Source organism: Bufo bufo, chromosome 7, assembly GCF_905171765.1.
Source record: "Bufo bufo chromosome 7, aBufBuf1.1, whole genome shotgun sequence".
Lineage (NCBI taxonomy): Eukaryota > Metazoa > Chordata > Amphibia > Anura > Bufonidae > Bufo > Bufo bufo.
In genome coordinates, this window is record NC_053395.1 from 14,962,112 (window position 1) to 14,988,462 (window position 26,351).

A 26,351-nucleotide genomic window follows, 5' to 3' on the forward strand; every position below is an offset into this window, starting at 1 on the left:
TACCCAGTGTCAGGACGTTCCTGTGCGGTGCTCCCGTTGGCCCCGCCGCCTTCCTCATGCCGCGCTGCTACTGGAAGAGGAGAACACGTGCAGCGCGGCAAAAGAGGAGAAAAGAAGAGGCGGGCGGCATCTTCTTGGACCTTGCCCCCTCCAAAGTGTTGAAGTGGCGTCCGAGATCCCCAAGGGCCAAGCCAAGTAATTGTAAGTTTTTATGGATCGTATGTATAGACTGTGCCGCACAATATACAGTATATTGTACAGCATGGCGCAGGGGTTATATTGTCTGGCATGGGGTAACCTCCATGCATTTGCTGTATAATATTAATTATATTTCATACACCATGTCATACAATATACATTATAACCCCTGCACCATGCCATACATTATAACCCCTGCACCATGCCGTACAATATACATTATAACCCCTGCACCATGCCATACAATATATAGCATAACCCCACAGTGTAGGTGCTATACTGTATATTGTACAGCATGGTGTATGAAATATAATGTACATTTTATAGCATGGTGCAGGGATTATAATGTATACTGTATGGCATGGTGCAGGGATTATAATGTATACTGTACGGCATGGTGTAGGGATTATAATGTATACTGTATGGCATGGTGTAGGGATTATAATGTATACTGTATGGCATGGTGCAGGGATTATACTGTATATTATACAGCATGGTGCAGAGATTATACTGTACGGCATGGTGCAGGGATTATACTGTATATTACACAGCATGGTGCAGGGATTATACTGTATATTACACAGCATGGTGCAGGGATTATACTGTATATTACACAGCATGGTGCAGGGATTATACTGTATATTACACAGCATGGTGCAGGGATTATACTGTATATTACACAGCATGGTGCAGGGATTATACTGTATACTGTACAGCAGTGCAGGGATTATACTGTATATTACACAGCATGGTGCAGGGGTTACACTATATGCTCTTTGATGTGACAATTATGTTAGGTTTTCCTATCGCCCACCTTTGATGGCGCTGTGCCCAGCTCTGAGCCGACCCCTCTCAGCAGCTGCCAAGGCTTAGAGGGAACACTGCTTACAGGTCCCCATACCATTGGAGGGTTGGTGAACGCTTTGTGCTGTTGCCACCTCGGCTAGTTTTAAACTATGGCAATAAATGTATTTTCTTTTTATATCTTCACCAGGTGTAATCCAGGGATAACATGTAATCCTCCATCAGTGATTCCAGTCCTGGAGTTTTTTGTAAGAAGAGTTTGTGAAGGATCTACGTCCATCCACCTTGAAGGTCCAAGTTACAGCTCTGTCTGTCTCTGCTGGCATAAAATATGCTCAAGATCATCTGGTGAAGAGACTTTAGAAGGCCCAGAATGCATCAACCTATCTCCTCACAGGATTTTTGGTTGGTCCTAAGAAGGTTGTGAGATCCTCTTCAGGAGTCTTCTCTCTTGTAAGGTTTCCACCAAAAGAGTTTAGTGAACTTCAGGCACCTCGATCATCAGATTATATCTTAAGGACATGATATTTTTCCTTGCTAACAGCACCACTGCCTCTTAAGTGACTCAACACACTTTTTCTTCTACTTTCTCAGGACATTTAAATCCTGAAAGGCTAACCAGGAAATCTTCCAAGGGCCCTCAGAAGTGTATGACTTTTCCTCTAGTAGTGTCACCGCCACTTCTGTGAGAAGGTCTGACAGACGTCCTTCTCTACCTCTTGCATGATGTTCTTTGTTTTGGTTTCACTTTCTCATCTCATTTCCTTCTCCCAGGTGTCACCTATTTAGACTAATCCTCTTTCCTTTATATTCCCTCCCATACTGCCTCACTTTGCGGTTTATACTACTTCCTGGATTGAAGTGTTCATTGCTGGAGACTTCTGTTTCTGCTTGTTCAGATAAGTCCTTTCATGTATTGTGTTTCCTTGCTGGCTTGATTCTAGGTGACCCTGACTCCCTCCGTATGAAGTGCAGGGAGCCGGTGGTCGAGTCCCCTCACTATTATAGGGTTTTCAGGTGTCATACAGTCTAGGTACGAGGGCATGCAATCGCCTACCTCTGAGACCCTTGTATGTGCTTAGCAGTCACGGTGAGCTCTTAGGGTTTTATAGGGGTCACCTTTATGCTCCTTAGTTTGGGATCAAGCCAGTCGGACGTTTATTCATAACTTCCAGCTATCTGCAACATCATCCGTGACAAGTAGTGAAAGTACAACAGCATTACATCTCTCATAGCCATCATTTCTATCGGCCTAATAGTGTATGGGTTATTATCATACTCGTGTAGATAAATCATGATGTTCTTAGAGGACCTGCTAATAAAAGGGTTTTCTGGATGGTTTACGTCTCTCAATTGACACAAGGGTTGAGATTGTTGCTAGGCCTTCTACATTCAAGACCAGTTTATAGATTTATCTGCTTCCTCTTCGTTTTGGTTCATATACTCTGACCAGTTATTCTCCAGCCCCAAGCCAACCTGTTTCTCGGTGGGATCACATTGGCTAAAAAAATATTAAAATGTGTGAGCCTCCCTTTGAGCCCTTGAAGGACTACTTTAGGTAGACCTCTACAATGTGGTCAAATAGCAAAGATGCTTCAGGTTCTGGACTATTCAGATCCTTAAATTTCTTCTGGAATCAGTTAGACTGAGGTCTCTACCATTATTCTGCTTCCTTGTTAATATTAACCCTTTCCCGACCTCCCATACAGCAGACACCCAGGGCTAATGCCAGCGATCAGCGGTAACGCCAATTGCAGGCATTTAACACCTCAAGTGACGTGGTCAAATGTGACCACAGCATCTGAGATTGCAAAACCCAAAAGAGCTGCTCTTCTGGGCCTGGAATGGTGATCGGGGGAGCCGTTCATTACTTGTGAAAGGTTCGGGGCCCTGCTCAGGCTCCAATGCTTTTCACAAGAATATTCCAATGTAGGCCTGCAGGTGGCAGCACTGCATTGGAATATACTGAATGTTCTATCAATTCATTTATTTCCATTGATATATAAAATTGGCAATCTAAGGACTGCATGATGTTAGGCCCTCGGGGGCCTAAAAGAAGGTAAGAAGGTTTAGAAAAAAAATGTAAAAAAATATAATTTTTTTAAAAAAATATAACAATTCAAATCACCCCCAGAATAAAAATAAAAATACATAAACACTGAAAAAAATAAACATCATGGGCATCACCGCTTGCGAAAATGCCCACACTAGGGAAAATTGGCTTCTACCTCACAAGGGTTTTTTGCCTTCCTCTGGATCAACTTGCAGGGTAACAGGCCGAACTGGATGGACAGAGGGCATTTTTTGGCCTTATAAACTATGTTACTTATTAAATATATAAAAATATTTATCCATACGACGAACAGCATAATGGAAAAAAAACATAAAAATGCAGATTCGCCACTTTTTTGTCATTTCAGCTCCCAAAAAAGTGACCAAAAAGTGGTATCATTAAAAACTAAAAACTACAGATCGTTGCTCAAAAGAATTAGCCCTCAAACAGCTCTGTAGACATAACTATAAAAAAGTTATGGGGGTCAGAATATGGCAATGAAAAAATAAAATAAAATGGAAGGTGGTTTTTTGACCACTCCTAATTTTTTCTTTACGCAGGATAAGTCTTTGTAAAGATCTTCAGAAGAGGCTCCCTTTTGGTAGTCACTATTAAAATCTCTGCAAGAGGTCTGTCCATAGGCAATTTTACTTGCTACATTCCCATATGTTTTGCTGCTGTAAGGGAAGCAGTCGATTCAGAATTTAAATCTGTTTTCCCTTAGTCCCGTCAGCAGCACATGGCTCCTTTCCTATATTAGTCAGCCTGCTAAGGCCAAGTTCACATCTCAGTTATTTCCATCAGTTAGGCCCCATTCACATGACCTTTCAATGGGTCCGCAAAAAAAAAAAATGCAGACAGCACACCGTGTGCTGTCCATATCCGTAACTCGACAAAAAAGATGTCCTATTCTTGTCTGTTTTGCGGACAAGAATAGGCAATGTTACAATGGACCCGCGGACCGCAAAATAAATACGGTCGTGTGAATGGGGCCTTATTGTGAGCCAAAACCGGGTACGGGTCAAAAACACAGAAGAGGTGCAAATCTTTCCATTACACCTTATCTCTGTGTAGACTTCACTACTGGTTTTGGCTCACAATAACTGATGGAAATAACTGACCAAATAACTGAAGTCTGAACTTGGCCTAAGCAAGATTTAATAGTATACCTTACATATAGTGTTTAGGCGTCAATTAAAAGTTTCATCTGTCCTATCGGCCTGCAAGGTGGTGAAATCCCATATGTTGTGCTGCTGACGAGACTAAGGGAAAACAGATTTACATTCTAAAGCTAATGCTTTCCAGTATCTGTGGATTATAATGTCACCATAAACCACTTCTCTACATCTTCAAAACTTCCGGACACTAGCAGGATAGTGAGCATAGAGAAAGCTAGGGAACCCATTACCTATATAACCCATCTCCACACAGAGGTAAGTATGCAGACAGCTCCCCCTGGTGGTGGCTGCAGGAAGACAGAATTATATCATTTGTCTGTCTATGCGGGGGGATTGGCGCTCTGTAAACCAGACATAATGACACACGTAATATAAAAGATCCTTTAATAAAGTGGTTAGTGATCGTTATTAGTCACAAAAGGTAACGAGTTCTCTCACTGTCTCAGTTTGTAGGGTACTTATAAACGTTGCAGCAGCCGAAACCCCCATCGACACACAAGGGCCAATGGCCAATTGAAGGCAATACTTCAAAACTGTGCGGCCATTGGCCGGGGCTTTGTCCGCACACAACCCTTAAACGTTAGGACACAACCTTATTGCTTGTTCAATCCACGTGCGGATAATATAGAATCAGCCTAGTTCCAAAGGGAAGACGCGGTTATTCCGTTAATCACTACTGATTATTGCATTGCTCTATATACACAGTATACAGCATCCATATCATCACAGCTCGTGGCCGTCAGGTCTCGCCCAACTGGCTGACGTCCGTGAAACGTGTCCCTTCCAGTATGTCGTGGACGTCCTCCATGGAAGTAGCTTGTCGGATTTTCTCCAAGCTGACCTGTCGCGGGAAAAGAAAACAAAAAAGATTAAAGCCGCATAATCCTGGATTTCTATGACAACCCTTCCTGTCACATGCTCAAGCCGTTCAGTGTTATCACAGGGACGTTATGTGTATTCAAATCACCACCACATCTACACACATTTATATCTCATGCAACTGATATCAGCCGCTCCTCTTATAACGCTCCAGTACTGATATAACCTCCAGACATTACATCATATGTGACTGATATCAGCCGCTCCTCTTATAACGTTCCAGCACTGATATAACCTCCAGACATTACATCCCATGTGACTGATATCAGCCGCTCCTCTTATAACGCTCCAGTGCGGATATATCCTCCAGAGACATTACATCATGTGACTGATATCAGCTGCTCCTCTTATAACGCTCCAGCGCTGATATAACCTCCAGAGACATTACATCATATGTGACTGATATCAGTCGCTCCTCTTATAACGCTCCAGCGCTGATATAACCTCCAGAGACATTACATCCTATGTGACTGATATCAGCCGCTCCTCTTATAACGCTCCAGCACTAGTATAACCTCCAGAGACATTACATCATATGTGACTGATATCAGCCGCTCCTCTTATAACGCTCCAGCGCTGATATAACCTCCAGAGACATTACATCATGTGACTGATATCAGCCGCTCCTCTTATAACGCTCCAGCGCTGATATAACCTCGAGACATTACATCCCATGTGACTGATATCAGCCGCTCCTCTTATAACGCTCCAGCACTGATATAACCTCCAGACATTACATCCTATGTGACTGATATCAGCCGCTCCTCTTATAACGCTCCAGCACTGATATAACCTCCAGAGACATTACATCCTATGTGACTGATATCAGCCGCTCCTCTTATAACGCTCCAGTGCTGATATAAGCTCCAGAGACATTACATCCCATGTGACTGATATCAGCCGCTCCTCTTATAACGCTCCAGCGCTGATATAACCTCCAGAGACATTACATCATATGTGACTGATATCAGCCGCTCCTCTTATAACCTCCAGAGACATTACATCATGTGACTGATATCAGCCGCTCCTCTTATAACCTCCAGAGACATTACATCATGTGACTGATATCAGCCGCTCCTCTTATAACCTCCAGAGACATTACATCCCATGTGACTGATATCAGCCGCTCCTCTTATAACGCTCCAGCACTGATATAACCTCCAGACATTACATCCTATGTGACTGATATCAGCCGCTCCTCTTATAACGCTCCAGCACTGATATAACCTCCAGAGACATTACATCCTATGTGACTGATATCAGCCGCTCCTCTTATAACGCTCCAGTACTGATATAACCTCCAGAGACATTACATCGTATGTGACTGATATCAGCCGCTCCTCTTATAACGCTCCAGCACTGATATAACCTCCAGAGACATTACATCCTATGTGACTGATATCAGCCGCTCCTCTTATAACGCTCCAGTGCTGATATAAGCTCCAGAGACATTACATCCCATGTGACTGATATCAGCCGCTCCTCTTATAACGCTCCAGCGCTGATATAACCTCCAGAGACATTACATCATATGTGACTGATATCAGCCGCTCCTCTTATAACCTCCAGAGACATTACATCATGTGACTGATATCAGCCGCTCCTCTTATAACCTCCAGAGACATTACATCCCATGTGACTGATATCAGCCGCTCCTCTTATAACGCTCCAGCACTGATATAACCTCCAGAGACATTACATCATATGTGACTGATATCAGCCGCTCCTCTTATAACGCTCCAGCGCTGATATAACCTCGAGACATTACATCCCATGTGACTGATATCAGCCGCTCCTCTTATAACGCTCCAGCGCTGATATAACCTCGAGACATTACATCCCATGTGACTGATATCAGCCGCTCCTCTTATAACGCTCCAGCGCTGATATAACCTCGAGACATTACATCCCATGTGACTGATATCAGCCGCTCCTCTTATAACGCTCCAGCGCTGATATAACCTCGAGACATTACATCCCATGTGACTGATATCAGCCGCTCCTCTTATAACGCTCCAGCGCTGATATAACCTCGAGACATTACATCCCATGTGACTGATATCAGCCGCTCCTCTTATAACGCTCCAGTACTGATATAACCTCCAGAGACATTACATCCTATGTGACTGATATCAGCCGCTCCTCTTATAACGCTCCAGCACTGATATAACCTCCAGAGACATTACATCCTATGTGACTGATATCAGCCGCTCCTCTTATAACGCTCCAGTGCTGATATAAGCTCCAGAGACATTACATCCCATGTGACTGATATCAGCCGCTCCTCTTATAACGCTCCAGCGCTGATATAACCTCCAGAGACATTACATCATATGTGACTGATATCAGCCGCTCCTCTTATAACCTCCAGAGACATTACATCATGTGACTGATATCAGCCGCTCCTCTTATAACCTCCAGAGACATTACATCCCATGTGACTGATATCAGCCGCTCCTCTTATAACGCTCCAGCGCTGATATAACCTCGAGACATTACATCCCATGTGACTGATATCAGCCGCTCCTCTTATAATGCTCCAGCGCTGATATAACCTCGAGACATTACATCCCATGTGACTGATATCAGCCGCTCCTCTTATAACGCTCCAGCGCTGATATAACCTCGAGACATTACATCCCATGTGACTGATATCAGCCGCTCCTCTTATAACGCTCCAGCACTGATATAACCTCCAGAGACATTACATCACATGTGACTGATATCAGCCGCTCCTCTTATAACGCTCCAGCACTGATATAACCTCCAGAGACATTACATCATATGTGACTGATATCAGCCGCTCCTCTTATAACCTCCAGAGACATTACATCATGTGACTGATATCAGCCGCTCCTCTTATAACCTCCAGAGACATTACATCCCATGTGACTGATATCAGCCGCTCCTCTTATAACGCTCCAGCACTGATATAACCTCCAGAGACATTACATCCCATGTGACTGATATCAGCTGCTCCTCTTATAACGCTCCAGCACTGATATAACCTCCAGAGACATTACATCATATGTGACTGATATCAGCCGCTCCTCTTATAACCTCCAGAGACATTACATCATGTGACTGATATCAGCCGCTCCTCTTATAACCTCCAGAGACATTACATCCCATGTGACTGATATCAGCCGCTCCTCTTATAACGCTCCAGCACTGATATAACCTCCAGAGACATCATATGTGACTGATATCAGCCGCTCCTCTTATAACGCTCCAGCACTATTATAAGCTGACTACGTTGGGTGCAGCAGCCCGTACACATCTGACCCCGGTGTTCGGTTACCTGCAGCCTCTGTGATAAGCGCACAAAGTCCCTCTGCACCTCCTCGCTGGTCCTCAGTTCGCTCTGGAGCCTCGAGATCTTATTCCTTTCATCGTTCAGCGACATCTGGAGAGAGACCTGGAGAGGAGACGACGTGCGACATGGGATAAAACTATCCTGTCCAGCAGGTTGTATCTGGGAGAGCTGGGCGACATTGCGGTGACATCTTCTCACCCAGCTTTCCAAGAATCCTGAACCACATCTGCAAGTAATTACATAGTAATATGGAGGCCGGATTATAATGCAGCCATATTGACCTCCCCCAGGAACCGTTAGCACTAAAAAAAATGAGGACGACGACTCGGGGAACTTGTACCTTTTCCTCCTTTTCCTTCTGCAGAATCTTCTCCTGGTCCCCGAGAGACTCCCAGAGCTTCTGGACCTGACCCTCCGATTCCTGCAGCTGTATCTCGGCCTGTAGGAAGCAAAGGAGAGAGATCATCCCGACCAGTCAGCTTGGTTAGTTAGATCCGAGCAGGTTACCTGATTATTTCTGAAGAAGCAGAGCTGCAGTGTAAAGCACAGGAGAGAGAAACAGCTAAATACTGCTGCAACTGGTGCATTAGTCAAGGTGGTCCCATAGATGATGAAGTGAACTGGTGAAGCTTCACCTCTATGAGCTATGGACTGGCAGGAAAACCGGGGACTGTAGACGCAACATGACAGTGAAGGAAGTGAAGTATAACTCCCATCGTCCATCTTTATCTCACCTGCTTCCTGTCCTGCTGTATCCGCTCCATCTCAGTCCTCAGGCTGGAAAGGGTGGCTGCAAAATGACAGATAGCCAGTGAGAGACGTCGGAGGACATGCCCAGCCCCCGCCCAGGACACGGCACCTACCTTCCATAATCTCTGCAGTCAGGACGACCCGAGGAGAGAAGGGAAAGAGATGACGTTAACTGTGAGGTCACTGCGCGTATACCCTCAGAGTGCACGCGGCCCCCCGCGCGTCTGCCCCTGCGCCCTCTGCCCCATCTTGTTTTACACCCTGATGGTTTCTGGCGTCGTCTCATGATCTCTACTGGGGTCTGAGACAAGTCTGTGCAGCACAGAGGGCAGTCTACTGTACAGCAGATATCCCCCCCCCCCCCCCCTCTTTGTAGCTATGGGTATTAATATGGGGACCCAGAACCCAATCTAAGACCCCAGGGGAGGAGAAGTGACCCCACTCTACAGATTTAACCCATTCACCCCTCTCCTCGGTGTGAGTGTCCATCGCCCGCCTCAGCTGCTCCTCCAGGTCCTGCTTTGCCACTTGTTCTGCTTTCAGCTCCTCTTGCAGCGACACGATCTCGATGCACAATCGCTCCTGTCTGTGCTGCGCCGCCATCTGGAAAACCATAGGAGACATTACAAGAACGCCCGGCAACGCTTCCCGAAAGAACGCCCGGCAACGCTCGCCGCAAGAACGCCCAGCAACGCTAGCCGCAAGAACGCCCAGCAACACCTGCCGCAAGAACGCCCAGCAACGCCTGCCGCAAGAACGCCCAGCAACGCCTGCCGCAAGAACGCCCAGCAACGCCTGCCGCAAGAACGCCCAGTAACACTTCCCGCAAGAACGCCCGGCAGCGCTTCCTGCAAGAACGCCCGGCAACGCTTCCCGCAAGAATGCCCGGCAACGCTTCCCGCAAGAACGCCCGGCAACGCCTGCCGCAAGAACGCCCGGCAACGCTTCCTGCCGCAAGAACGCTTCCTGCAACGCTTCCTGCAAGAACGCCCAGCAACGCTTCCTGCAAGAACGCCCGGCAACGCTTCCTGCAAGAATGCCCGGCAACGCTTCCTGCAAGAATGCCCGGCAACGCTTCCCGCAAGAACGCCCGGCAATGCCTGCCGCAAGAACGCCCAGCAACGCTTCCTGCAAGAACGCCCAGCAACGCTTCCTGCAAGAACGCCCAGCAACGCTTCCTGCAAGAACGCCCGGCAACGCCTGCCGCAAGAACGCCCAGCAACGCTTCCTGCAAGAACGCCCAGCAACGCTTCCTGCAAGAACGCCCGGCAACGCTTCCTGCAAGAATGCCCGGCAACGCTTCCTGCAAGAATGCCCGGCAACGCTTCCCGCAAGAACGCCCGGCAATGCCTGCCGCAAGAACGCCCAGCAACGCTTCCTGCAAGAACGCCCAGCAACGCTTCCTGCAAGAACGCCCAGCAACGCTTCCTGCAAGAACGCCCAGCAACGCCTGCCGCAAGAACGCCCAGCAACGCTTCCTGCAAGAACGCCCAGCAACGCTTCCTGCAAGAACGCCCAGCAACGCTTCCTGCAAGAACGCCCGGCAACGCCTGCCGCAAGAACGCCCAGCAACGCTTCCTGCAAGAACGCCCAGCAACGCTTCCTGCAAGAACGCCCGGCAACGCTTCCTGCAAGAACGCCCGGCAACGCTTCCTGCAAGAACGCCCGGCAACGCCTGCCGCAAGAATGCCCGGTAACACTTCCCGCAAGAATGCCCAGTAACACTTAGCAGGGATCAGCCGCCTCTGGCGCTCCATCTGTTCAGAAACCGAATCCCCGAATGAGTCATTCACTTCTGTGGGAGTTAGAAGAACAGTCAAGCATGTCTGCATGCTGGGAGTTGTAGTTTCACAGCAGATGGAGGGCCAGAGGACCACTGTGTATAAGACGTGTGCAGGTTCTGCAGGTCACATAAGTGCTGTGTAATCTGCTCCTTTATGTGGTGAAGACGCCAAATTTGTTCCTTCAGTGTAAAAAAAAACGTATAATAAACTGCAGGCTTTTGTATCTGCTGACTGACACTGTGCACACCTACCTGCGGAGACGAAAGCTGCGCGGTCTGTCCTGCGGGGGGCGCCTGTAAACTGAGCGTCCTCAGCTTCTCATTCTCATCGCTCAGGCAGTTCACCTCCTGACACAAGCGGCTGAAGGAGGCGCTTAAAGCAGCCTGCGTATAAAACATGAAAACGGACAGCGTGAAGCCGAAAGCGACAAAACAGGAGGACGGGGAATAACTGAGCCCATGCCCATCATTTCCGGCCAATTATCGGGAAAATATCAGGATCATCTGGCAACTGATGAACCCAGAAATCTGAGGCCGCCGGCAGACGAGCGTGTGCGGATTAGGTCCGGATGCGTTCAGTGAAAAATGTGCGAATTCGCAAACAAAGTCATTCAGTTTTGCCTGCGATCGCGTTCAGTTGTTCAGTTTTTATCGCGCGGGTGCAATGTGTTTTGATGCGTTTTTCACGCGCGTGATAAAAAAAAGTGAATGTTTACAAACAACATCTCTTAGCCGTGAAGAAAGCATCGCATCCGCCCTCGCATTTTCACTTCTATGGGGCCTGCGTTGCGTGAAAATTGCACAATATAGAACATGCTGCGATTTTCACGCAACGCACAAGTGATGCGTGAAAACCAACGCTCATGTACACAGCCCCATTGAAATTAATGGGTCTGGATTCCGTGCGGGCGCAATGCGTTCGCATCATGCATTGCACCCACACGGAATACGCGCTCGTGTGAAAGGGCCCTTAGGCCTCTTTCACGCGAGCGTGACGGATTAGGTCCGGATGCGTTCAGTGAAACTCGCACCATTTTGCAAGTTCAGTCAGTTTTGTCAGCGATTGCGCTCAGTTGTTCAGTTTTTTCCGCGTGGGTGCGATGCGTTTTGATGTGTTTTTCACGTGTGTGATAAAAACTGAAGGTTTACAAACAACATCTCCTAGCAACCATCCGTAAAAAAAAACATTGCATCTGGATGCGATGCGTTTTTTCACTCAAGCCCCATTCACTTCTATGGGGCCGGAGCTGCGTGAAAAACGCAGAATATAGAACATGCTGCGATTTTCACGCAGCGCAGAAATGATGCGTGAAAAAAAATTTAAACGCTCATGTGCACAGACCCATTGAAATGAATAGGTCAAAATTCAGTGCGGGGGCTATGTGTTCACGTCACGCATTGCACCCGCGCGGGAAAACACGCTCGTGTGAAAGGGGCCTAACGTTTTGGATTGTCAGCTCAATGCCAGGCAGCTGACGTACAACCTCAAGTGAAAACGTATGACATGTCGAGGCTGACGTAAAAGGGTTAAAAATGACTATGGAGAAGGACCTCGGAAGCAGATCTCACCATTTTCTGCGCGGTCTTCTGCTGGCTGTCAGCCATGTTTTTCTGCAGACTTTGCAGAATTTCTTCCGAATTCTTTATCTGATCGAGTAACTGCTTCACCTGCGGGAGAGGCGGGAGCGCAGCGTGAACATAAAGAAGTATAACCCCCATGTGGCGAGACCCGTCTGTATAATCACTCACCTGGTGGGCGCAATCCTCCGAGCTGCATCTCAGAGCGTCCTGCAGAGCCTCCTTCTCCTGCGTCGCCTTCTCCAGCCGCTCCGCCGTGTTCTGCAGGGCGGCCTTCTGCTGGGCAAACTGGAAGGTGAAGAACGAGACCCCCAAAACTGAAAAAAAGTCACGACTTTCCTAATAGTCCTATCCAAGGCTATAGGTTTCCATGGTAACAGACTACAAACACGCCCTGTGTAGTCTGACCCGGCAGTCCTCTAATTCTTAGTAGCATACGAGGTAGTAGGGGACATATCGCAGCGATCAGACTACACAAGCTTTGTGTGTTGTCCGTTACCATGGAAACACATAAACCTGCACAGGAGCCGTGGACACAAGACGGCAGGGCTATTTTCACCGCTGCTTCAGTAGTCTTTTTGGGGGCCGCTCGGCCCGGTTACCTCTTGCTCAGACAGTAGCTGGTAGCCCGCCGGAGGGATGTATATGCACTCGGGTACCAGGGTAGCGGTGGAAATGAGGGAGGCCGTGTCCTCCTGGCCCTGGATCAGCCTGTCCCCCGGAAAAGAGGAAATTGAGACGCAATCAAAGCCTCGGGCAAAGGCCTCCGCCGCAGCCAGGAGCTCCGAGTCGTCTGAGGGGCCCTCCGGAGAGGAGGTGAGGGGGTCCGGCCCAAAGCTGCCATCTTCTTCCTCAGACATCAATGCACGGCGGTTTCCTGCAGGACACGAGAAGTAACGCACATCACACACGGCTTATGGGAAGCAGAACGGATCCACAGCGTCTCAGCCTTATCTATTGGGGATCTGAAGGGTCTAGTCGGCGGAATATGGAGACCGGACTTGCTTCCATTGGGAATCTGCCCTGTCCTTCATACGGTCCCTTCTCGGATCGGTTCCTGCGAGGGGTCCAGCTGCGGAGCCGCAACGTGCTGGTAATGTTATCTGATGGCGGTATGTTTGCACAGACGCGCTGTGTTTGCAGCAGGTACAGATACCATCGGCTCTGCTCACCGTGTCTATCTGGGCTCGTGCACACAAACGGATTTCTTGTCTTTTTTTTTTATGTGGCCCATACGGAGAACCAGTCATTTTAATGGGGCCGCAAAAAAAGCGGAAATGACTCCATGTGCATTCCGTTTCCGTATGTCCGCTAGACCGTTCCGCAATAAAATAAAACATGTCATACTCTTGTCCGTTTTGTGGACAAGGACAGGCGTTGTTACAATGGATCGGGGGGGGGGGGGATGCAACGCGGACATCATCCGTTTAGTTTTTTGGGATCTGTGTTTTTGGCGAACAGCAAAATACATACGGCTTGTGCATGAGCCCTTTTATTCTGCTACAACTACTACTCCAAATATAACTACTACTACTCCAAATATAACTACTACTACTCCAAATATAACTACTGCTATAACTACTACTATAACTACTACTATAACTACTACTACTGCTATAACTACTACTCCAAATATAACTACTACTATAACTACTACTACTATTCAGATTTAACTACTACTACTACTCCAAATATAACTACTACTACTCCAAATATAACTACTACTACTCCAAATATAACTACTACTATAACTACTACTACTATTCAGATTTAACTACTACTACTACTCCAAATATAACTACTACTACTCCAAATATAACTACTGCTATAACTCCTACTGCTATAACTACTACTACTCCCATCATTTTATACACTCACAAATGACAATACATTCATGGATACATGCACCTCGAGCTGCTGTGGTACTATAACCCCCAGCATTCCCTGACTGAAGCATGCTGGGGGTTGCAGTAAATCCCTGCATTATCCATACCATATGACAGAAAGTAATAACGCCATGCAGGACGCATAGTCTGTACCGACCCTTGCTGCAGGCTTCTCGGGCTTGCCCTCAGACCTTTTGGGGGAGCCCTTCCCTTCTTCTTCTTCTCCTCCCGACCCCCAACTTTCCTGCTCAGGACTAAGCAAATCCGCATCCGCATGGGACACGTTTCCGTATCCGCTCGGTAATCTCCGTGGCCGCTCGGCTCTGCGACCGACTTCGGTCATTTCCGTCAGCGCTCGGCCTCCTGCCTGTTACAATCGGTGGCGGCTCGGGGATTTCCGTCAGCGCTTGGCTCAGAGGCTTCGGCAATTTCCGCCATAGGCCTCCTCATCCTGGAGGGCACACAGCAAGCAGAGTTCGGTCCAAGATACAGCAAGCGGTGTTATATCCGTGATGTCTGCAGGTGGGCAGTGCTTGGGTAGATGGAGCAGACTCCTGTGAGAAGGACCTCTCTGATCCTTGTGTTTCTGGAGACACTTGCCCCTAATATTTGGCCAGAGACCAATGATGACTCCCTGAGGATGGCGGTCAGACGTCTATGTCCATCTTTAGGGTTGGCTGTGTTCACATCTGCCGCAGACGCAGCCCACGCCATATTCGAAAAAATGGCGCCACACGTAGGGCTGTTTTTTTAGCCCAAATGATGGATACCGGTGAGGAACCGCATGTAAAGGAGACCTCGGACAGGTAGACAATCCAGGCAGATGAAGCCTCCAGAGGAGGGAGCGCGGGTAACCGCCGCACCGCCAGCCGGTAATCTACCCGATCCCCGAAATTACAGATAAGCGTCCAAAAGAAGCTGAGTGGCGCAGGATACATGTAACGCGTTCGGTGCACCGTAAGAAGCACAATGTAGGGCTCACTCGCATGACCGTATTTATGTGTCCGCATCCATTCCGCAATTTTGCGGAACGGATGCGAACCCGTTCACTTCAATGGGACCGATAAAGATGCGGACAGCACACCGCGTTCTGTCCGCATCCGTACGTCCGTTCAAAAAAAAGATAGGACGTGTCCGATTGTTGTCCGCAATGGCAGGCAAGAATAGGCATTTCTATCATTGGGCTGGCCGCGTGGGTTCTGCGGAACGCCTGTGGACGGAATCCGTGTTTTGCGGATCTCAAACCACATACGGTCGTCTGAACGATGCCTTATAGGAACCTAAGCAACACGTAAACCCCGGGCCGGATGGTAAAACTCTGAGCGGATAATACATTTACAGAGTGTAAAATTCTCATTAGCGTTTTATTATCCGGACCGGGATTTACGCGTCGTTCGGATCTCTATGTATTGTGCTGACGGTGTCTGATGACGTAGGTGGCGGCCTTTGAAACGCGTTACACGCGCAATAAAGAATTCCTTGGGTATCCTGCGCCCTCAACCTGAGGTTTATCTGCAGCTTGGAGAAACACGAGGGAATCCAAGTCCGGTGGGATTTGTCGGCCACTGCTGATGTCCGGGGTGATGACTCTGGTATGGCTTCCCCGATCATCACACCAGCTGGCGGGCAGTGTGTCCTCCACAGGTAGGATGGAAGCTCTCACCACGAGGCCTCCATATTCCAACCCGACCATCACCAGATCCCAAACAGAACCTGAATTCATCACTAAAGACGATCCGGTTCTGGTCCGGATCAGTCCAGGGTCCGGTTCATTACCCCACTGTGGGTGAAGGCGGCGGCGGGTGTCAATGGCAGGACACGTAATGGGCGCAGGGACACCAAATCTCTTGCTAAGCTCCTGAAAATGATCCGGGCAGAGGTGGGTGTAATGAAGGGGTCGCCTGTGTCTGGCTGGGGGACAACGATCTTCTCTACTGCGTGGGCTTTCATGTAACTACTGCCCCCAACATCTCTTTAACAGCGAGGTCGGAATGGACTAGATGGCTGCGATTCATCGAAAGGACCACCCTGCTTCTCTCAGTCCAGTGATGCAGCATCTCAAAGTGTCAGCCGGGCAAGTGCGTCGTAGAGATGTCTAGTAGTCACTGATCTTTTACCAGGAGGTACACTACCCAAAAGTAGCCCCTGAGAGACTTTTTATTTACAGGCCCACCTTTACACCCTTTGTGTCTAATCATATCTGCCAGAGACTGCACGAGTTTTGCAGCAATCTGACATTTCTATTGGGGGGGGGAGGGAGTGTATGTATAGTTGTATATTACGGTATTACTATGATATAACGTTGTTTTCACAAAGACGCTGCTTTTCGCATGGTCTGGCAGCATTTCACAGCCGATTCCAAACCTTCCTGTATCAACCAGGTCGTGCAACGTAAAACCAGACAAAAATAACACATCCTCCAGCGAGTGAGAGCCACAAACAGGATGCAGCCGCGTGGGACCGACTTCAGAGGAAGACCCTCCACACTCCGTTAACCCTCAGCGCAGTGCACACAAAGCAGCGAGTCCTCATCTGACTATGGGGGTCCACAGGGCTGGAGGCCGAGCTCTACCAGGCTTCTAAATACTAATCTCTTATATTATAAAAATGAGTTTCTGTCTGTCTGTCCCCACGTCTGTCTGTCACGCTAGGGCTACAGGACGACAATAAGTCGCACGACACATACGGCACAACTACACTGCTACATGTGTCGCACGACATGTGACATGCTGCGACTGCAAGGGGACAGTCGCAGAAAAATCCATCTTGGATGGATTTTTTGTGACTGTCGTGTAGCAGTCGTAGCATGTCACATGTCGCAGTGCGACACCATAGCCTATCATTATAACGCTGTGGAGGTCACTGTTAAAGGGGCAAGCACTGTGGAGGTCACTGTTAAAGGGGCAAGCACTGTGGAGGTCACTGTTAAAGGGGCAAGCACTGTGGAGGTCACTGTTAAAGGGGCAAGCACTGTGGAGGTCACTGTTAAAGAGGCGTTCACTGTGGATGTTACTGTGAAGGGGGCAGGTCGCTGTGGAGATCACTGTTAAAGGGGCAGGCACTGTGGAGGTCACTGTTAAAGGGGCAAGCACTGTGGAGGTCACTGTTAAAGAGGCGTTCACTGTGGATGTTACTGTTAAGGGGGCAGGTCGCTGTGGAGATCACTGTTAAAGGGGCAAGCACTGTGGAGGTCACTGTTAAAGAGGCGTTTACTGTGGATGTTACTGTGAAGGGGGCAGGTCGCTGTGGAGATCACTGTTAAAGGGGCGGACAATGTGGAGGTCACTGTTAAGGGACAGGGGCCACTATTAAAGGGGCAACTGCTGTGGAGGTCACTGTTAAGGCAGCAGGGTACTGTCGGATCACTGTTAAAGGAACGGGGTACTGTGGAGGTCACTGTTAAGTGGGCAGGCCCCTGAGGAGGTCACTGTCAAGGGAGTGGGGTGCCCTGAAACTCACTGTTAAAGGGGCGGGCTGCTGTGAAGGTCAAAGTTAAGGGGATGGGCTGCTGTGATGGTCCCATTTTTAAGTGGCGGGGCACTGTGGAGTTTACTGTTAAAGGGGCAGGGTGCTGTAGAGGTCACTGTTATGGGGGATATTGTCGATATCTTTTAACGACACACAGAAACATTACGTTATATAGAAGAAATATACCCGTGCGAAGCCGGGTCCTCCTGCTTGTATATAATATAGCATAGCTAGTACTGAATCTCCTGCGTGCAATGACATAAAAAAGTTATATCTCCCTGCAGCCACCACTAGGGGGAGCTCAGGAGCTTTCTGCTTGCTGTACTATCATTGAGGTCTAATGTATGTGCGGTGAGCTCCCTCTTGTGGTGGCCACAGGAAGACAGAATTCTGTAAATTACATCCATGTCTGTGCAAAGGATTGGAGATCTGTATCAGAAAAACGGAGCTATGACGGCCGCAAAGAAACATGAAGAAACAGATCAGCACAGAAAATTATAGTGAGCAAGACTGGAAGTTCACAAGTCCTTCAGCAGAAAAAAAAAAATCCTCATTCTCTGCTTGCACTTTTCTTTCCACTCTGGTGGTCAAAAAAAGAAGGAAGCGGGGAAGCCGCAGGAGGCCGGTCATTGAAGAAAGAAGTGGCTTTTACTGAACATCCACCACCGGCGGGACGTCTGTTTCATTTCTGGTGGTATTATAAGATGCTTCAGCACCATTAACCTCTTAATGGCCACCACTATCGTGTTTTTACGGTGGACTTTAATGGGCTTTAGTCTAGGTCACCGCCTTTTTATGGCAGCCTAGAATAAGCACTGCAGCGGCCCCCCGTGCAGCGGAGACCGGGGGCTCGGCCCTCACATGAGAAACAGAGTTTTGTTCTAATGGCTTGGAAATGCAGAAGCGCCAATTTGGGCTGTTTAACCCCTTACAGGCTACGGCCAATAGCGACCGCGGCATCTAAGCAGATGCACAGGGAGCAGACTGTCCACCCCACAAATGAGATCATGGGATGCTGTGAAGGCCCCAGACCTGCCTGCGGTGTTTCCTGTCAGGCTGCGCCTCTCTGGCGCATCCTGATGGTGACTGTCAGTATAGCACTGACAGTATAATTCATTGTATTGCATAAGCTGCTCAATGCACTATAAAAGCGATCAAAAGATTGCCTGGGAAACGACTCCTTGTGGAACTCCTAAAGGGTCAAAAAACAACTAAAATATTTTATAAATAAATACCCCTTTTAAAAAAAAAAAAAAGATTTTTAATGTAAAAAATTCCCAAAATAAAAAAATTCCCACCACCTATTTGGTATTGCTGTATCTGTAAGGACCTGTGCTACTCAATTATCATGTCATTTATACCATACGGTGAATGCTGTTAAAAATGCCAGATTTGCTGTTTTTTTGCTTATTTTTCACAAAAAAAATTATAAAAACCAATCAAAAGTGGTATGTACCCCAAAATGATACCAAGTCGTCCTGCAAAAAATCAAGCCCTCACACAGCTCTGTAGAAAGAAAAAGAAAAAAGTTATGGGTCTTGGGATGCGGCGATGCAAAAACTTTTTTTTTAAAAGGATCTTTATTGTGCAAAAGCAGTAAAAATGAAAATAAAAAATAAAATGATAGGTATTTGATATTGCTGTAATGGTACTGACCCAGCGAGTAATGTTATCATGTTATTTATACTGCAAAATTTATAGCAAAAAATCAGAGGCAGTATAGCAACTTTTCCGCCCAGAAAGAGTTAATAAAAGTTAAATCAGTGAGTTATGCGCACCCCAAAATGGCACCATTAAAAACTACAACTTTTACTGCACAAAACAAGTCCTCATACGGCTACATGAATGGAAAAATAAAAAAAAGTCATAGCTCTTGGAAGGCGATGATGAAAAAAATTGCCAGGTTGCTAGAGCCAAAAATGCATGCAGGAGGAAGGGGTTAAAAGGGTTGTCCAGGACCTACCTACTGATCACCTATCCTTGAGATAGGTTATTAATATCAGATTGGTGGTGGTCTGGCTCCGTGGCGCTCGGGTAATCGCTGTGGCCTCTTCCTCTGCTATTCAAGTCAATGGGATTGGGCTGCAATACCAAGCACTGCCACTACAGAAAAGATGGCGCTGTGCTTGCTGTGCTTTATTTTAGGATCATAGCCCCTTCTATCAGCTGATTGGCAGGGGTGTGGGGTGTTGGACCCCCACGATGTGATATTGATAACCTCTCCTGAGGATTGGTCATCAATATCAAATTTCTGTAAAGTCTAATATTAAGGGGGTCTTCTACATGTATGTGTACCCTTATACATTGTGGAGGTTGATGGGTGTCCATGGGGACAGACTGAACACTGGGCAGCTGGGCATTGTCCTTGGGGCTAGACCCGCAGCTCAAATTAAATGGTAAAATTCTGGCTTCCTGCAGCCGCCACTAGAGGGAGCTCATTGTAGAGCTCGCATTGTGAATATGTTCACACAAAGGAATATTTCCCAAAATGTATCCAGTGCACTGCCACAGATCCGCGCGAAGCCCCGCTAATGATGTAATCCTGCATTCTGCCAAAAGTAAGTGAAAAGCCACAGAAATGGTGGAAATTTTCCTATGCAAAAACCCATTTGTATGCGTGTGATGCAGATCACGGGCGTATTTTGGCGCAGGACGCGTACGGACGTCCATTGTGTCTCCGCCTCCATGGGGCCAGCTAACGTTTTTGGGATAAAAAAATTGTGATGTTCCTGTTGAAAGTGTCCAGAACTGGTGGTTTGGCTGAACTTCCTTCATCTTCTGGTTTCGTTGTATTCGCGGACAGAGTCTATTAAGGACACCCTTGATTCTGGCTGCAGCAGAACTCCCCTCCCCCCCCCCCCTCCCCGTTCGCCCACCAGCAGGTGCAGCTGCCTCTCCCCGGGGACCCAGTTGTTGAGAATTTTATGCTCCTGTGACTTTGTGCTTATTACTCAGTGATCGGCCTCATTGGTTACTCATCGTCAGCGCTGGGACCACCATGCTGCTGCTCCTCGTCCTCTGCCTGCGGGTCGCCTGCTCAGCCCCAAATCCAGACTACTCCGGGATTACTACAGTACCCGCAGAAGGTGAGAGATGACATAGCACCCATCCACCCGGTGATCATCCCTAGCATCAGTGCTACACACTCTGTACGCTACGATGATCCCTACTACTCTCATCACTCTCTGCAATAGTCTACAGGTGATGTTCAAAAATTATCTATATGATGATCCCTACCCTCCCCACAACTACCACGACCCCTATCACTACTCTTCTTCCTACATTATCACAGTTTCTGAAAATACTATTATATACCTATGTGACATATATTCTAATATCCCTTCTCTCCCTCCTGTACGATCCCTACTCTCCCTCCTGTATGATCCCTACTCTCCCTCCTGTATGATCCCTACTCTCCCATTCTGTATGATCCATTCTCTCTCTCCTGTATCATCCCTACTCTCTCCTGTATGTTCCCTACTCTCCCTCCCATATGTTCCCTACTCTCCATTCTGTATGATCCCTACTCTCCCTCCTGTATGATCCCTACTCTCCCTCCTGTATGATCCCTACTCTCCCTCCTGTATCATCCCTACTCTCCTGTATGATCCCTACTCTCCCTCCTGTATGATCCCTTCTCTCTCTCCTGTATGATCCCTACTCTCTCTCCTGTATGATCCCTTCTCTCCCTCCTGTATCATCCCTACTCTCCTGTATGATCCCTTCTCTCCCTCCTGTATGATCCCTTCTCTCCCTCCTGTATGATCCCTTCTCTCTCTCCTGTATGATCCCTACTCTCCCTCCTGTATGATCCCTTCTCTCTCTCCTGTATGATCCCTACTCTCTCTCCTGTATGATCTCTTCTCTCCCTCCTGTATGATCCCTACTCTCCCTCCTGTATGATCCCTACTCTCCCTCCTGTATGATCCCTTCTCTCCCTCCTGTATGATCCCTACTCTCCCTCCTGTATGATCCCTACTCTCCCTCCTGTATGATCCCTTCTCTCCCTCCTGTATGATCCCTTCTCTCCCTCCTGTATGATCCCTACTCTCCCTCCTGTATGATCCCTACTCTCCCATTCTGTATGATCCCTACTCTCCCTCCTGTATCATCCCTTCTCTCCTGTATGATCCCTACCCTCCCTCCTGTATGATCCCTTCTCTCTCTCCTGTATGATCCCTTCTCTCTCTCCTGTATGATCCCTTCTCTCCCTCCTGTATCATCCCTTCTCTCCCTCCTCTCCCTCCTGTATGATCCCTACTCTCCCTCCTGTATCATCCCTTCTCTCCCTCCTGTATGATCCCTACTCTCCTGTATGATCCCTACTCTCCCTCCTGTATCATCCCTTCTCTCCTGTATGATCCCTACCCTCCCTCCTGTATGATCCCTTCTCTCCCTCCTGTATGATCCCTTCTCTCTCTCCTGTATGATCCCTACTCTCTCTCCTGTATGATCTCTTCTCTCCCTCCTGTATGATCCCTACTCTCCCTCCTGTATGATCCCTACTCTCCCTCCTGTATGATCCCTTCTCTCCCTCCTGTATGATCTCTTCTCTCCCTCCTGTATGATCCCTACTCTCCCTCCTGTATGATCCCTTCTCTCCCTCCTGTATGATCCCTTCTCTCCCTCCTGTATGATCCCTACTCTCCCTCCTGTATGATCCCTACTCTCCCATTCTGTATGATCCCTACTCTCCCTCCTGTATCATCCCTTCTCTCCTGTATGATCCCTACCCTCCCTCCTGTATGATCCCTTCTCTCTCTCCTGTATGATCCCTTCTCTCCCTCCTGTATCATCCCTTCTCTCCCTCCTGTATGATCCCTTCTCTCTCTCCTGTATGATCCCTACTCTCTCTCCTGTATGATCCCTTCTCTCCTGTATGATCCTTTCTCTCTCTCCTGTATCATCCCTTCTCTCCCTCCTGTATCATCCCTACTCTCCCTCCTGTATGATCCCTACTCTCCCATTCTGTATGATCCCTACTCTCCCTCCTGTATCATCCCTTCTCTCCTGTATGATCCCTTCTCTCCCTCCTGTATGATCCCTTCTCTCCCTCCTGTATGATCCCTACTCTCCCTCCTGTATGATCCCTACTCTCCCTCCTGTATGATCCCTACTCTCCCTCCTGTATGATCCCTACTCTCCCATTCTGTATGATCCCTACTCTCCCTCCTGTATCATCCCTTCTCTCCTGTATGATCCCTTCTCTCCCTCCTGTATGATCCCTACTCTCCCTCCTGTATGATCCCTACTCTCCCTCCTGTATGATCCCTACTCTCCCTCCTGTATCATCCCTTCTCTCCCTCCTCTCCCTCCTGTATGATCCCTACTCTCCCATTCTGTATGATCCCTACTCTCCCTCCTGTATCATCCCTTCTCTCCTGTATGATCCCTACCCTCCCTCCTGTATGATCCCTTCTCTCTCTCCTGTATGATCCCTTCTCTCCCTCCTGTATCATCCCTACTCTCCCTCCTGTATCATCCCTTCTCTCCCTCCTGTATGATCCCTACTCTCCTGTATGATCCCTACTCTCCCTCCTGTATCATCCCTTCTCTCCTGTATGATCCCTACCCTCCCTCCTGTATGATCCCTTCTCTCCCTCCTGTATGATCCCTTCTCTCTCTCCTGTATGATCCCTACTCTCTCTCCTGTATGATCCCTTCTCTCCTGTATGATCCTTTCTCTCTCTCCTGTATCATCCCTTCTCTCCCTCCTGTATCATCCCTACTCTCCCTCCTGTATGATCCCTACTCTCCCATTCTGTATGATCCCTACTCTCCCTCCTGTATCATCCCTTCTCTCCTGTATGATCCCTTCTCTCCCTCCTGTATGATCCCTTCTCTCCTGTATGATCCCTACTCTCTCTCCTGTATCATCCCTTCTCTCCTGTATGATCCCTTCTCTCCCTCCTGTATGATCCCTACTCTCCCTCCTGTATGATCCCTACTCTCCCTCCTGTATCATCCCTTCTCTCCCTCCTCTTCCTCCTGTATGATCCCTTCTCTCCCTCCTGTATGATCCCTTCTCTCCCTCCTCTCCCTCCTGTATGATCCCTACTCTTCCTCCTGTATGATCCCTTCTCTCCCTCCTGTATGATCCCTTCTCTCCCTCCTGTATCATCCCTACTCTTCCTGTACAGTAGAATAATTTACATTCACTACATAGAGTTGATCCCTACATCACCACCCATATAATCCTTACCTTGTCATGGTTTACACTGTGAATGTTAATGATCCACTTAATATTATTATCATATTGTTCACGTTGATTGTGATGAAGAGAGAAAAAAATCTGAAAAACAACCTGTTGATGAAAAACAGGGTCTTTTTGGTCAGAAGACCTTCCTTTTCCGTGTAAAGTGACTTTGCTCGTTTTTACCACTTGTGTTGTTTATCTTTTTATTTTTACAGTTTAGAAAAAAAAAAAGTTCCATGGAAACCATCAACAAGCTGCTGTATATCGAGGTCCTGCTGTGAGTGACTTACACATAACTGTCCAGTGCAGGTTTGAGGTATCAGAAGGCTCAGATGTTTATGGGTTAATAAGCAGCAAGTATTTATATGTAAGGGCTCATTCAGACGCGTGCTGTCCGCATCTGCAGCCCCTGCAAATAATACAGAGCCTGTGCTAGTCTTGTCTGCAATCAGGACAAGAACAGGCATTTCTATATAGCGCTGGCCCCATGCGTTCCGCAAAACACTGACGGCCGTCTGAATGAGCCCTTATGAAGTCCTGGGTCCTCAGACAAGGTAGAGATGGAATAAAAACCTCAAACATCAATAGGATCCATCATCAGCAGTCTACTTGTTGACGGTTTCCTTATGGTTTCCATAGCAATGTGCAAGATCTTCCTACAACTTGGTATTGTATAATGAGAAGTAATCCTGTTTTATACTCCTGTCACATCCAAAGCTGCGTTTACAATTCCTGATGGTTCCCTGCTGGCCGAAACCTGAACGATCAAGTTTCTAATATAAGATACGGACATTGTTACATCCTCTGAATGTCCTGCCCTGTGTCCCTCAGGTTCCACCTCTGTGCCCTGCGGCTACTACTCCACAAGTCCTCCTCCACTGGTGCTGAAGCTGCAGATGGAGGAGCACCGCAACGACTCATGGGTGGTGGTGGCGATGGAACCTGTGGTCCTGAAGTTACTTATGTTCGATGCGTATTTGCCATCTATTCTGCTCGCTCCCGATGGCTACAGTGACACCTCCAGCAATTATTCCTGCTCCGTGAACAACGTGGCCAGAACTGCTTTGAAAGGGACAGGTAAAATCCTCCCTCACTCAATATCAGAATCAATGCCGGCCACGTCCCAGACAGTCCCACAGTAAGACCTCTCCGTGGCAGTGCCTAGATGTAGAAGATGCCAGGGCATAAAAGTGGCAGAGCTTGTTACAATAGAGTGCGCTGATACACTGTAACGAGCTGTGCACATGTGTCATGTGGACTAGAGCGAGATTTCTGCTGCTGATGTGGTTCGGAGGATCATCTGCCCTGAAGACGTATTAGGGTATATTCAGACTGCGCGGTTTATTGCATGAAATCACGGCAAAATGTTTTGCAAAAACTGCGCTTTGCCTCAATTTTGTGGCTCTCCGTTTTCCTCCTGCACGTCTCCTCCGTTTTCTGCCTGCACGTCTCCTCCGTTTTCTGCCTGCACGTCTCTCCTCTGTTTTCTGCCTGCACGTCTCCTCCGTTTTCTGCCTGCACGTCTCCTCCGTTTTCAGCCTTCACGTCTCCTCCGTTTTCTGCCTCCACGTCTTCTCTGTTTTCAGCCTGCACGTCTCCTCCGTTTTCAGCCTGCACGTCTCCTCCGTTTTCTGCCTGCACGTCTCCCCATGTTGTGCCTGCACGTCTCCTCCGTTTTCCGCCTGCACGTCTCCTCCGTTTTCTGCCTTCATGTCTCCCCCATGTTCTGCCTCCACGTCTTCTCTGTTTTCTGCCTGCACGTCTCCTCCGTTTTCTGCCTGCACGTCTCCTCCGTTTTCTGCCTGCACGTCTCCTCCGTTTTCTGCCTGCACGTCTCCTCCGTTTTCTGCCTGCACGTCTCCTCCGTTTTCTGCCTGCACGTCTCCTCCGTTTTCTGCCTGCACGTCTCCTCCGTTTTCTGCCTGCACGTCTCCTCCGTTTTCTGCCTGCACGTCTCCTCCGTTTTCTGCCTGCACGTCTCCTCCGTTTTCTGCCTGCACGTCTCCTCCGTTTTCTGCCTGCACGTCTCTCCTCCGTTTTCTGCCTGCACGTCTCCTCCGTTTTCTGCCTGCACGTCTCCTCCGTTTTCTGCCTTCATGTCTCCCCCATGTTCTGCCTGCACTTCTCCTCCATTTTCAGCCTGCACGTCTCCTCCGTTTTCTGCCTGCACGTCTCCTCCGTTTTCTGCCTGCACGTCTCCTCCGTTTTCTGCCTGCACGTCTCCTCCGTTTTCTGCCTGCACGTCTCTCCTCCGTTTTCTGC

The 26,351-nt window shown here is 48.2% G+C and overlaps 1 protein-coding gene across 1 annotated transcript; it reads right to left on the reverse strand.

Annotated features, from left to right (window-relative positions):
• Positions 1-4,609: 4,609 nt before the first annotated feature.
• RABEP2 (rabaptin, RAB GTPase binding effector protein 2) lies at positions 4,610-14,741 on the reverse strand. Its single transcript, XM_040440929.1, has 11 exons — positions 14,583-14,741; positions 13,142-13,416; positions 12,711-12,827; positions 12,531-12,629; positions 11,214-11,345; positions 9,643-9,781; positions 9,292-9,303; positions 9,163-9,218; positions 8,769-8,867; positions 8,414-8,530; positions 4,610-5,074 (listed from the first exon to the last, which is right to left on the reverse strand). The coding sequence occupies exons 2-11, from the start codon at positions 13,397-13,399 to the stop codon at positions 4,973-4,975; spliced, it is 1,131 nt and encodes a 376-aa protein (XP_040296863.1). The 5' UTR covers positions 13,400-13,416; positions 14,583-14,741; the 3' UTR covers positions 4,610-4,972.
• Between the last annotated feature and the right edge of the window lie 11,610 nt (positions 14,742-26,351).

Excerpts from the sequence above, each read along its gene's own strand:
- RABEP2 (XM_040440929.1), bottom strand. The coding sequence starts at position 13,399 with ATGTCTGAGGAAGAAGATGGCAGCTTTGGGCCGGACCCCCTCACCTCC. Across the intron at positions 11,346-12,530 it reads AGAAGACCGCGCAGAAAATG|GCTGCTTTAAGCGCCTCCTT; the intron begins GTGAGATCTGCT and ends TTTTATACGCAG. Across the intron at positions 8,868-9,162 it reads TACAGCAGGACAGGAAGCAG|GCCGAGATACAGCTGCAGGA; the intron begins GTGAGATAAAGA and ends TGCTTCCTACAG.